This window comes from Corvus moneduloides, chromosome 16 (assembly GCF_009650955.1).
Source record: "Corvus moneduloides isolate bCorMon1 chromosome 16, bCorMon1.pri, whole genome shotgun sequence".
Taxonomy (NCBI): domain Eukaryota; kingdom Metazoa; phylum Chordata; class Aves; order Passeriformes; family Corvidae; genus Corvus; species Corvus moneduloides.
In genome coordinates, this window is record NC_045491.1 from 2,034,783 (window position 1) to 2,047,738 (window position 12,956).

The 12,956-nt window shown below is 41.3% G+C and overlaps 1 protein-coding gene across 4 annotated transcripts in view; it reads left to right on the forward strand.

Moving 5' to 3' along the window:
* The first annotated feature begins 1,908 nt into the window (after positions 1-1,908).
* OTOA (otoancorin) overlaps positions 1,909-12,956 on the forward strand; it is a 41,467-nt gene continuing 30,419 nt past the window's right edge. The window contains exons 1-11 of one of the 4 annotated variants that reach the window (XM_032126256.1): positions 1,909-2,259; positions 4,781-4,890; positions 5,219-5,247; positions 5,333-5,363; positions 5,458-5,485; positions 6,343-6,430; positions 7,873-8,004; positions 8,605-8,840; positions 9,038-9,141; positions 11,506-11,612; positions 12,053-12,192. In XM_032126256.1, the coding sequence (XP_031982147.1) occupies positions 4,812-4,890; positions 5,219-5,247; positions 5,333-5,363; positions 5,458-5,485; positions 6,343-6,430; positions 7,873-8,004; positions 8,605-8,840; positions 9,038-9,141; positions 11,506-11,612; positions 12,053-12,192 (974 nt within the window). In that variant the 5' untranslated portion in view covers positions 1,909-2,259; positions 4,781-4,811. Of the gene's footprint in view, positions 4,891-5,218; positions 5,248-5,332; positions 5,364-5,457; positions 5,486-6,342; positions 6,431-7,872; positions 8,005-8,604; positions 8,841-9,037; positions 9,142-11,505; positions 11,613-12,052; positions 12,193-12,956 lie in introns of all 4 variants that reach the window. The other 3 variants (XM_032126255.1, XM_032126257.1, XM_032126258.1) reach the window with 3 other exon arrangements.

Genomic DNA, 12,956 nt, shown 5'->3' on the forward strand with positions numbered 1-12,956 from the left:
TTTTTGTAACCATAGCCATGCTTGTCTGCAGCAACTGCTCTTTGTGTTGAGAATCAAGCTTTCAGTAGCAGCACAACCTTGCATTTATTTAAACAGCATTTAGTTAGGGATAACAGTGCACAAAAAATGTATCACTTTTGGTTGGGGTTCCTTCATGTTCCTCTCAAAGCCTCATAAATGCTCATTGCTTTTGCATATGCCATTTTCCAGATAAAGGGTTTACGGTAGAACGTGTTAAAACTGCACTTTAAACTGATGGCTTTAATAACAAATCCTCTAAGCAAGTTGTTGCCAAATGTTTTCAGCTTTAAAAAGTTGCAGGTGGTTTCTTGCAAATTTCCTGAGTCAAACTGCCTGAGAGAATCAGGCTGTAGGGGCTTGAGAGTTCAGCTAGCTTGAGACATTCTCCTTACTTCAGGAGCAGTAAATAATTGCTATTTATTTTAACATGTCTTGTTTAAAAAACTGTTTTAAGTGGATAATTTCTGGCAGTTGGGATATAACCTTCCTTTAAAACAACAAGAGACATCATAAGTAGTACAGACCTGGCAGGTGTACATCATGCAGTGCTTGAGCTGCAGGTGTGAGAGAGCAGAGAAACCTCAGGTAAGTAAAGTGAGAACGGACTTCTGTTGCTTTTGAAGTCTAAAAGTGGTGTTGTCTGTTGTGGGGGTTTTGTGGTTTTTATAATTATTGGTGATTCTGTGCCAGGTAGGATGCTTAATATGTCATTTTAGGTTTACCTCAAACTCACTTTGCCTGATGGTTAATGATTTCTCCTGCCAGTTTATTAGCTTTTTGTTCTCAGTCATCTTTGTGGAAAAGTAAGTATTCTGTAGTATGGGGCAAGGGACTTGACTGGTGAAATTTCAAATTACTTTTCAACAGTAATTTAGACTCTGTGTTATTCTCATTTCATGATGTGCTGTTGCATTTTGGCACATAGTGCAATCAGATTTGTCTGTTGGGAAAATGAGCTATGTATGCTCTGGAGTGAATCCATTAATTTATCTTCTGCTACCTTCATTTTGTACTCATCTAGTAGTAGGAAAATGATTTTTAATGTGTCATGAATTTAGGTTAAGGTAGCAAATACGTATTAAGACAAACTTCTTCAAAGGTACTTCAGTGTTTTAATCCCACAGGTTAAAAATCACACAAGAGACTGCATTTCATGTTTCTCATCTTTTAGTCCTGTCACTTAGGATTTCAGTTTGTAATAGCTTTGAGAGGTCTAGGAACAGAATGTGCAATGTAAATAATAGGAGGTTTTTTTCCTTTCTTATGATTTTCTACTTTATTCACTCTGTTTAACAAAGTATTCTTACACTTGAGATGAGGAATTAAAACATGAGCAATAATGAAGAAAAGCTTTCTACAAAGCCTAAATCAGCAGGGTCGAAAACCTTAGTCGTGTTGAATAAACAGAATAAACCGTAGGACTGTACCTACATCTGTATTTCTAAAGCCAGAGTTCCTGTGGAGGGAAGGGACTTCTTCCTCCCTGCAGGCCCTGAGAGAGCATTTGTGTGCAGTTAATGCTGCTCAGCCCACACAGAGAAACTCTTGAGTCCGGTAGTTCATTAAATTGCCCCAAATACTCTAAGATGCCATCTAAGGGAACAAGTGTTGCAATTCCAATGTCCGAATTCATTACTCCCGGGTTTGGGAATCCTGCCTCATCCTTCCGCTGTTCCTGTCCTGCTGTGGGTGGCAGCGTCCGGGCTGCACTTCAGTGCTCTCGCTGAGTGCAGTGTTTTGCCCTAGAGAGTGACTAAACTGTTCTGTTTTGTCAGGGTGGACTGGGTGTGTTGCACTGTAGGAAAACAATGCTGTGCAAGGGCATGATTTTTAGCCAGAAACCTTCAAAGCAAAGTTGGAACAGCTTCATCCGTCAAAACCACAGCCCCCTTTTGCAGGGTGATCCCAGGAACAGTCAGTTCATACTCTGCCCTGAGGAACCCAGGGCCGGGGAGATGAGGTAGCCGGGCAGCACCACCCCAGCCCTAAGTTTCCCCTGCACAGCTTGTTGAGCTCTCTTCATCTCGGGACAGAAGTGTCCCCTTCTGCCTGCTCTGGGAGTCCCTCGCCCGCCGAGCCCGGCAGGGGAGTCCTGCCCGCCCGCTCTGAGGGCCGGCGCTGCTGGGCCGGCGCCTGAGGCTGCAGGGCGGTGCTGGGCCTGGCGCTGCTCTCAGGGTCCGTGGCTGGAGCCGCCCAGCTCCCGCAGTGCAGGGCAGGAGGCGCACACGGCAGAGGCAGGTAAAGTGCTCTGGGGTCCTGGCTCTCCTTCTCTTCTCCTCCCCTCTCTCCCTTTCCAGCCCGGACCCATTGCGGGTTCCCTCACAGCGTGTGGTGCTTTTTCTCAGAGCCCGGGTGCAAGGAGGAAGGTGGGCACCGGCAGTGCCCAGGCTTATCAGCAAGGCTTGTGATTGTGAGGTCAGCTTTCTGGTTATCAAGCTTCAGATAAGAGAGCGACTGCATGTGGAGTGAGTGATAACATGTCTAGGATTTCTGTACATGTTATAGTGGCTGTTTGGGGAGTGAAAGGAGAAGGCAATCTGGGAGTTCCTCGTAAGTGGGGAGTCCTGCAAGGGTGACTTGTCAGAGATCTGATCACAGCATATTCAAGGAATGATCTCTGGGAAAGTGCTGGATGGGATCTGCAGGAGATCCCCACAGTGTGATTTGGGGCTGTCTGAAAGCTGCTGTGAACTGCAAACAGACCTGTTTCACCGAAAAAATGAACTGCTTCATCCCACAGATTGTTTTACCAAGCAGGGCTATTGCACAGCAGACTTTTTGTGCACCTGCTGATTGTCCGCTTGAGTTAGTCAGGGTGAAAAAGCACTTCCCTTAGCATTTAATCTCCTTATGTATTAAGTTAGCATGCTTTAATTAAAATGCACTCCCTGATCAAAGTGAATGAATTGGAATAAACATCAGGACTGACACTGGAAGCATGATTTAACCTACGCAGAGTTATCAAAAACTTACTGCAAAATTATTAGAGCACCGGCTGAAACAAACACAAGTGAGTTCATTGTCTGGGAAACCAGATACATCTGAATGAGAGACATTTACTGTGGTGCTCCCAAAAGAGTGGCTGAAAGGGGTTTCAGTCTGTGTAAGAACAGGATAGAGGTGATAGCTTCTTAGTCTAATGTTTAAATTTTTCATCATCTGTCAGTTTGAGTCATTCCTGTTACAAGACTGGATTTAAGTATTTGCAGTAGACTGAAGTATTGCTGGAGGCTTGTTGGAAGACGTTTTCATAAAAGAGTACCTTGGTACATGGGATTAAACAGTCCAAAAAAGGTGTTGTATTTATCAAATTGTCAGATCTGTAACTCAAGCTGTGGCAGAGAACTTTGGGGGGAAAAAAGAGACAGTGAGCACAGATCCAAATTCAGCAACAAAAAGAAATGCAGAAATTCAGTGTCTTGCAAATAAACCTTTGAAATGAGGGAAAGGGAGAGAAAACTAACAAAGTCTCTCTGTGGTCAGAGCCAAGTTGGCCAATGGGACCCTCTATGTCATTTGTTACATCAGGGACTAATCCCAGTGTAAGAAGCTGCAATCTGTGGATCAAGGCATCATCTAATACGTCAGATTAATTAATTGTTTTACCTGTGGGGTGGTGACTCTCAGGCTGAGCAGGGGGTCAGGCTGAGGGGTGCAGATGCAGAAAATCTTCCCTGCAGTGTGGATTGAAGCAGCTGATGGCCGTCAGAGCTGCGGAGGGGACGTGGCTGCAGAAACCCCTGTGTGAGTGAGAGCTGCCCAGTCTTGGCTTCCTTTCCATCCCATTGCATTGCTGCTATGTCTATGAACAGGACCAAAAGCAACACATTCATTTTGTTTTGGATGACTGTGAGACTGTCAATTTTTTTCTGATGGCAGTCAGTGACAACCCAGTGAAAGGCTCTGGGTATCCCATTACTGCCCTTCAGATAATTTATCTTTCAGTGGTCTTCATGCTGCATAGCACAGGGCAGCAGGGATAGCAAGAGCTACTAAAACATCTCTTTCTATACAAACTGTCCGAGATGGTGGTGGAACATTGATGGGACACTTCTTGTGAGTACGAGGACCACGGCTTTGATCCGTCCAGGTGAAGTGACATGGTCTGTTTCCCAAATGTGTGACTTTCCCTCTGCTTCAGAAGAGCATAAGGACATTTTCTCCCTTTTTGCCAAATGTGGCAGCAGGGAAGTGGAGCACTCCTTTCCCCTCCCTGCCTGGAGCACCCTACAGTGACATGGGACAAGGGCCAGGCTGTCCCACCCCTGAGGTCAGACATCTGCAAATGGAGGGTCCCAGACCAAGTTTGCAGTGATCCTGCAGGCAGCTTAACCAGCTAGGAAAAGCTTAGGGTTTGTTTGAAGCTTCTTTATAATTTCCTTTCTCCCTCTATTTATCTTCTTTTTTATCTGATTTTAAAAGGATTTGCTTGCCTGTTTTAAGAAAACTGCATTGAAGTCATATTTAGGTGCCGTGTAATTTAGTAAATAAATGGTGCTACAAGGAAGAAAATTAAATGAGCCACTTGCTAAAGGGAGATAATTCTAGCTGCTCACACACTTGTAGTGGACTTGTGTTTGCATAAGGTATATCTCTATCCTAGAAAAAGATCTAAATTAAAAACCTGGGAGCAAGCAGTTCTGGATTGTTCTGATCTCTATCTGTACTCCATAGCATAGGCTGTCTCTGATTTATAGCTATGAAAGTTTGGGGTAAATATTGCCTTTTGACTCTGTTCTATTTTCCTTTTCAATTCAAGTATCTTTTTATTCTAAAAAACACCAGAAAAAATGTCCAGACTTTTGAAGATGTGTTTCTTGTTGATATCAATGAATCATGCTGAGATTACTCACAGTCAGAACTCTGAAGGTAAGACCAGAACTCCTGTCTAAGGGGTGTATTTTGTGGGGTGGAAAAAGCTGTGTGTAATAAATTAGGTGCTGTTTAGTGGTCTCTGCTCTCTTGATTTCATGGAGCTATGCCAGCAAAGAATTTCACCAAGACTGATTATTATTTAACAGCCTTTTTTCTCCCCACTGTTTTTCTGCAAATAAATGTAATCAAAACTGCATTAAATGTTTGCAAATAAATTATATATGTATTTATATTCACTACATACAATAAATGTATTTTTGTGTAATACAATTGAATGATAAAACATTAAATTAACATCTAGTAACGGGATAATCTTTTACAGATTTGCCTCCATTGTTACTCAAAGCTGTGGTGAGTATTTTTATTTGATCTCTCTACTAACATTTTATAATCTAAAAATAATAATTTATTACATATATTCCTAATTTTTCCTTAGGAGGAAGTAATAGCTGGGAAGTATCTGAATGGTAATGTACAGAGTTGTTCCCTCTTAACACTTCTAAAATGAGTTAAAACTCAGTGTCTCACCGTAACTATTTATGTTCCATTTTTCATGTGCAGCTCTCCTAGATGTACTTAATTGTCAAAGGTAATGAATTACTCTCACTATCTTGATTTTTCGGTATTATCTTGCACTTCAGATATGATCTGTTTCATTTCCACAGAAACTGGAACTTTATGGATAGAATGAAATTGGCACATACGATTACCTGGATTTAGGTCTCCTGGGAGGATATTTCCTATTAACAGGGAAAGACCTGTTTGTCATGAAAAAGAAAAAAAAATAGAATGAGGCTGAGAATATATACTTCAATTTTCAGAAGTTTTGATAAATAACTTTTCTCACATGTGTCCAAATGGCTTCTTAAGGAAATTAGGTGCAGTTCCAGCTTTCTGTCCACTTCCTTCTTTCAGTCCCACTCCATCCCCCATCCTCCAGCTCCTGGTGACTTTTGAACTATTTGCTAATTTTGTCTAAATTTGAAAGAGCAGTATAAGCCTCAAAGGCCATTCCACTCCATGTTTTGAGAAAATCAGTGGCTGTGTAAAGAAGACAGTGAAATTAATGGCTGTGCTGAGGGAAAGGCACCAGTTACTCCCTGTACTTTCTGCAAGCAGATCAGAACAGGCATAATGGGATGCCCAGAAGCACGTGCCTGGAGATGGTACTAATGGCAACACCTTGGAAAACTGAGATTATTGTGGGTGGTTGTGGAATCAGATGGAAAGAAACATAACTAATTAATTCCATTCCCCATTGAACTATGTGTTTTCGTTGCGTTAAATAGATCAACTTTTACTCTGGTTAGGCAAAAACCAGAATACTTTTGTGAGTATAGTGTTAGCAGAACTGTTTGTTTCCCTTTTTCTTCTTTACTTTGGTAATCTGCTATTTAACTCGTTATATTATTTTACAGTCATTTTTGGTCTTGTTTTCTGTTACAGCTCTGATGTCTGGACGGCAGATATGCTTACAAAAGTCATGGCATATTTTCATGCTCAGGAAGTTATGTTTACTCTTAGCAGCCTCCAGGTTTGTGACATTTAAGATGCATGAAAACTTTTATTTGAAAATGAATTTAAAAAACCAGCCTACCTCTGTAGCCAAAGCTAGGTGGCCAATGATGGAGGTAATTGACACATCTGTAGTGTGGCAACTAAACAGGAAATAGGCATAGGTTGTCTTTTCCCCCTAAGATTGCAGGAGAATGCAAGGCAGAAATAATAATAACGATCTTTTTTGTTTTTCCTCTGATGGGAAGCAGGAATTAGGAGTTTTCAGGCTCATTATTTCTGAGTTGAGTGTATATAAATGCTGCTTCCCCAGAAAACGACAGGTTTTGACTGGCTGTAGTTCACGCTGCTCCTTGTGGAATGAGAGGCTCCAGAGCATCCTACAAAATGTCTCCATCTTTTAAAGCTCCTTTGAAAGCTGTTTTTGTAAATTATGGCTGTGGAAGTGATGCAGGAAGGAGTTGTTGTTCCTCCTGCTGCTGAGGATTCGTGATGAGCTGCTTTAAGTGGAGCTGTACCCAGCTCATCAAACCTGAGCCCCTCCCTCGTCCCTGCACGCTGAAACAGGGAAGTGTCAACTGTGCCATCCCTGAGCCTCAGGCATTCCCAGAAGCTCCACAGTGCTTGAACCCTGTCCCAAGCTCCATGTCGCTGTCACAGCTCATCCTCACCTATATTTTCCTGCCACTGCCCCTTCCCTTTGTCAGGTTTATTGGCAGCCTGAGGCTCTCAGCAGGCTGAACCCCCAGGGAAGAAGGAACTGTGTTAATATTTGGTGGTGGCAATGCAAGTTAAGCAAAGGCAGTAAAGAACAATTGCAACTCAAATTGCAAACCAATTCTGAAATAATTCTGTCAGGAATTAGAAGGGATTTTACTCCAGTCTGATGCTAATGAGCCTTACATTTATTTCTGTTCCAATGTTATCATTTCCCTTAAATTTTTCAAAACAGGCATGAGATTGTTAAGTGGTAGTGCAGCTTGATGAGAAAGAGAATATTTTTGGCTTGTGACCTGGTACAGACTTTTCCTCCCATTTAATTGCACAATTCCTTCCCTTTTTAAAGTAATAATATGCACATGGTACCTGATTTTTTTTTTTCGTTTTTTTGTAGCTCTTTAGAAGTTTCCTTTTCACAGCTCTGCTGTGTGAAGCAGAAAAGCTTTATTACTCTTGTTTTATGAAGTGAGAAACTGAGGCATCTTTGCTAAAAAGCTCCCTCGAGAGGACTTGTTCACGAAGCCAAGAATAGGATTTGAAAATTACTGTCTTTCAGAATGCATTTAGATTATTTTTGTTTTCAGTTTGTGTGGAGAATAGTTATTTTGATCATTGACAGCACAGACAGTACAGAGCTAAGCACTTAGTTCTCCTTGAGCAGAGATTTTCAGGGAGTAAAAGATGCCCCTAGTACAATAGTATGAGTTTTATGTATATTACACATATTTTTCTATATTTCAGATGTCCATAAAAAGTTACCTGAAGAACCTTTTATACCAGCCCAGGCAACTACTGTCTGAATTGCAACAGCTTGATCAGCAGCAGTTCCAAACTGCAATGAAGTACCTCTTCCACAGCAAAAAGGAGCATCTTGTAAGTGACTTTACACTTTGGAAAAGGAAAAGCTGCTGTCAGTGGATAAACTGTCCATTTAGATAAACAGAAAGGGACAGACTGGGGGGCTCGCAGTGCAGGCCCTGCAGTTCCTTACCTGGCTTGGATTGCATTCCAAAACTCCCTCTCCTCTTAGGTTAGACTTAACTTCATTTAATTCTTATTGTCTCAAAGTTGCTGCAAGTCCAAGTCAGTCGTTTGGGTTTTCACTGTAATCAGTAGAGAGAAACTCATCTCCAGAGAAGAGTTCACCCTCCTACAGTAACATCTAAGGTAGGTAGGGCCAGTAATTCTCAGGGAGTGTCTTCTTTTCAGTGGCTGGGAAGAGAGCCAAGATGGCTAAAGAAGGTGAAATTAGTAATTTTGTTAATCAGCCTTTTGGATCCTTTTTTTGGGTTTCATTGTAGTTTTGTAAAAAAAGAAAGGAGTGATCTGAAGTAATGCAAACAACCAATAGTTTGCAGCTGTTTTTCATGAGAATAGCATCATGTTCTGTGTAGAGTGCTCTCTGTCAGGCCTCAAAATGAACAATATATTGAATTAATCAGAGATACTACTTTAACACTTTGTTGCTTGCAGGAAGTGGGAAATATTATTCTTGACTGGGACAAGACTAGAGAGAGAATTTTTCAAAGCCCAGGAGTAAACAGGACCTTGTTCCTTGTAACACTGGATAAATGCTTCCTGGCTCTGAGTGCTCTGGACTGTGTGGATATCCTGAGCCAGGTTCTGAGTATGTCAGCAGTGAGCTATCTCCACCCTGATGTTATTGGAAGCCTCCCAAACCTTCTGCTGGAGGATGCTTTCAGAAACTTGTAAGCCATTTATTTTTCAGACACTATGTTGGATTTGCTGGCTCTTTAAAAAGAGGTTGCTATATGGTCTCAGTCTGTTTTCCAGACACAGCTTTCTGCTTATGTGTCGCTGTTTCTAAAATCATTTGTCCATGCGAGTCATTAAAAAAATGAATAGTTAACTCACTAGTGAACTAAAACGCCCTTGTATCACTTAGATCATCATTATTCAAGGACCTCTATGACAGAACCTCAGCAAGCACTCAGAGAGCTCTGTATGGCTGGATGAAGCAGATTCTACAGAAGTCTTACAACATGAGTGGTATGTTACAGTGGTTTTTTCTTGCTTATCATAAGAGAAAAGCACTCAGCAAAAGGCCTGTTCACTGTATTGAATTGTTTGCCTAGTTTAACACAGGTCTGTTTAAGAGTAGCTGTTTGGAATACCTTTTCTCCAGAACACAGTAAATATAATGTGTTTGTTACTCATGACAAATAGTTCTCCAATGATGCTTGCACTTATAGGATAGAATCATGCTATTGTTAAGGCTGGAAAAGACCTCCAGGATCAAGTCCAACCAATGGACTCTTCCTCTGTTCTGCACAGAGCTATACACAAAGTCTTTTTCTCGTATGCCAGTCTTTTCTCTCTGTACTTACTAAGTCTGAAATAGGATACAGTGGCCAGGTGCTCTGCCAAAGTGTGTTGTTCCCTTCTGAACTCCTGTTCAGAGGAGAAAAACAGCTCTGGCTCAGGATACATTATCCACTGCACTGTTTAAAAAAATGCAGGATGTTGTAGAAGCACATGGCACTGACTCGATCAGCAAAGGGACAAGATAAAACTGAAGTTAATTAATCCTGATTGGATGCATTTTCCCACATCTGTTTGCCTGGTTAATGTGCCTTAAACAGCTGTTCCACAGCTGGGACAGGCAGGATGGGCTCCACAAGGGGGCTGTGCAGGGCACTGAACCATCAGAGCCGGTGCCTGGGTTTCACTGAACATCCCAACACAGCTGTCCTGGGAGCATTTTAGACTTTTATATGTGTGTGTTCTTCCTCTTTCCCTAGAAATTAAAGGCAAAATGCCCACTTGCTTCAGTGGAGCTAAATCTGCCTCCTGTGTCTCCTGCCATTTCAAAATATCAGAGTAATAAGTTGTGAAGAGGAGGTTCATGCTGCTGCTATGAGGTGATGTTAGTGCCAGTGCATTTGCTGGGGAAGCGAAGATGCAGAACTTGCCTGGTGCTACTCAGCATCATCTTGGGTTGTGTCTGAAGCATTGGTGAACCCTTGATTTAAGGAAGATCACCCAGCTTGGGAGGGACTGGGAATTGCTGTGCTTCTTTTTCCTCCTGGCTGCTGCTTCCCATGCTGAAAGCAGCGTAGATGTGGTGACTCCACTCCCAGGGCATCGAGCAGGGGCTGATTCCCAGCTGGTTGTGGCAGTGTGAACCATCAGCCCTGGGCAGGCACACTCAGACTGGAAGTCTAAAGCTCCCTCATGTTCATCTGCAATGCCCAGGCCACAGCAGAGTGCAGGAAGAGTCCTGCAGGAGGGTGATTTATTCACTTTATATGTGGGTAGCACTGGGACCACCTGGGATAGGGATCAGTTTTTGGGGATCACAGCTGCCATGGCTGGTAAGTGCAAGTCTGTTCTGCTAAAGGCCACAGTCAGCATCGTTAAATTGTGCTGGTTTGTCTTTAGCTCTCTTGCCAGGTCTTTCAGCTCTTGTAATATTCTGGGTAATGGGAGGTAGTATCACTTTAAAAACCACAGGCCTGACGAGTCTGCTGGGAGCATCATCTTGTCTCAGTTAAGGAGCTTAGATCTGTGTTTTCAAAAAAATCTCTTAATGGAGTCCTTCAGCTTCTGATAGATACAGGCTGGTTTTTTCCCGACGCTGGAAACTCTTCCAAGTGCTCTGATGATTTTATTTAGCAGAGTTGTGTGAGTATCAGCACTGCCAAGGAATGTGATCAGAGGTGTCACACACTGAGCCATCCAAATCACAACACTCTGGAGAAAACGGTCTTTGTGGCTCAGGGTACCCATGGAGTCCATAAATATGTTTTTTCTCAGGGATGTTTGGATCTTGATTTCGTTTTCAATCCTTGGGAGAATGTTACTAAATGAATGGCATTTTTTAACTGTTATGCAGTGTTTTGTATTTTTGTCAACATATTTCCATGTAGGTATTTGAACAGTTTTTCATTTTCTCCATTATTGCTATTGCATATTGCCAAAATAAATGGCATCATCAATAATAATATATAAGATACATAAAGTGTCATGCCTTCCTGATGTTCTTAAATAATGCAATTGATTAGGAAAAGGGAATTTAAAAAATACTGCTCCATATTTAATACTTTTGGGTAAATTTTTCCTGTCCCACACTTCATCCATTCTCTATTTCAACAACATAAAACATTCATTGTTTTTATATGAGAAAATTTGAGACATTTGAAACACTATTTCATTTCATTAAAAAATTTATGGGCTCATAAAAGTGTGGTGCTAAAATGTAGCAAATGGAGGGAACCTGACTCTCTCTGCTAAGGATTTTTCTGATTTGCAGATTTTTTTTATTATTTACCAATAACAATATATTAGGTACAATGTATTTGAAAAGTAATTACTTTCTTAACATTGTAGTGAGTATTTATTTGTACAAAACAGAGTTCAATGAATCAACTTCTTGGGTGAGTGCAGAAAGCTTATGGATTTTGGGAAGATACATGGTCCATCTCCCATTAGAAGAAATCCTGAAAATTAGTCTCAATGAAGTAAGTAACAAAGTGTGATTGGATGTCAGCTACAAACAATATGAACACAAATGCAAATTTAAACATGAAAAATAACTTTATGTATTTTCATTAATTAAAGAGAAAATATAGAGGGAAAATATAAACATATTCTTTACAAAATTCTTCTATATTTTTAATTTTAAATTGCCTGTCATTAATATGTAATTATTTATCTGTATCAGACTTCTGTGACTTCTACTGAAAGGGACCAATGATAGAAGACCCTCAAATTATGTGACATTTTGGCAGAGAATCACTCGAATCACTCACTCAGCTTTGCCTTCAGAAATACTGTTTTATCCAAATCTTCTTCCTTTCTCTATAACATGAATAGGGTCAATTAATTTAGTGTCAGACACATACTTTATAGGCTGTTGTTGTTTCACAGAGCTGATGATGGTTTTGTTTGTGCTGGTCAGATCAGACTGTTCATTAGCTACGACAATGCAACAAAGCAGTTGGACACGGTGTATGATATCACACCAGAGCTTGCACAGGCCCTCCTGAAAAGGATAAACTCGTCAGGATTTGATATGAGGAACACTTCAACTATCTACAGGCAAGGCTGCTTTGCTTTTTCTTTTATGGCTGTGTATGGATGGAATGAATAAATAAGGAGAAAATGGAAATTGATAATGTGGCACAGCTTTTTCATTCCAGCAGAAAAATCTAGGCTGAAATCCAGCTCTGTTTAGCAACAGTGAAGAATTGCTACTTTATGAATTTTTGGAGGTGTGCCTAATTAGCTAATGCTTTGTCTCCTGCTCCAGAGTGAAGAGATGCCTGTAGCATTCGTAGGAAGTCTGCAGCAGTATCTGGGAGACCCAGGCAGAGCTCCACCACATTGTGGAACAATAAAATAAACTGGGACAGCAGAGCATGGGTTATCTTGGCTGCTTGAATCATAGAACATGGAGGTGTTTGGTGGAAATCATGTTACAGTTAGGACTGAAGGAGGAAATCTCAACTCCTGCCAGCCAGGACTACAAGTGGGTTTTGAGGACATGGGTGTCACCAGAGAAGCCACATAGTGAAGTGGTGTAAAGCCTGCCCTGCTGTCTGTCCTCTTTGTCCTGCAGGGTAGGGATGAGCCACGCCTAAATATGCTTGAATGTTAGGTGTGTGAGCAGGAAATTGAATTTTCAGGGCTGTCAAATCTGCACTGAAGTAACTTTAACAATAATAAAAAACCAAAATAAACTGCTGTTACTCATAAATACGCAGCAAGTGTGAGAAAGCTCTGCACTCCACATTTACATTTACACTGTCATATCAGTGGATGTATTTAGTCCCAAGACAATGCTGTGTGAAATTATTTGTAGT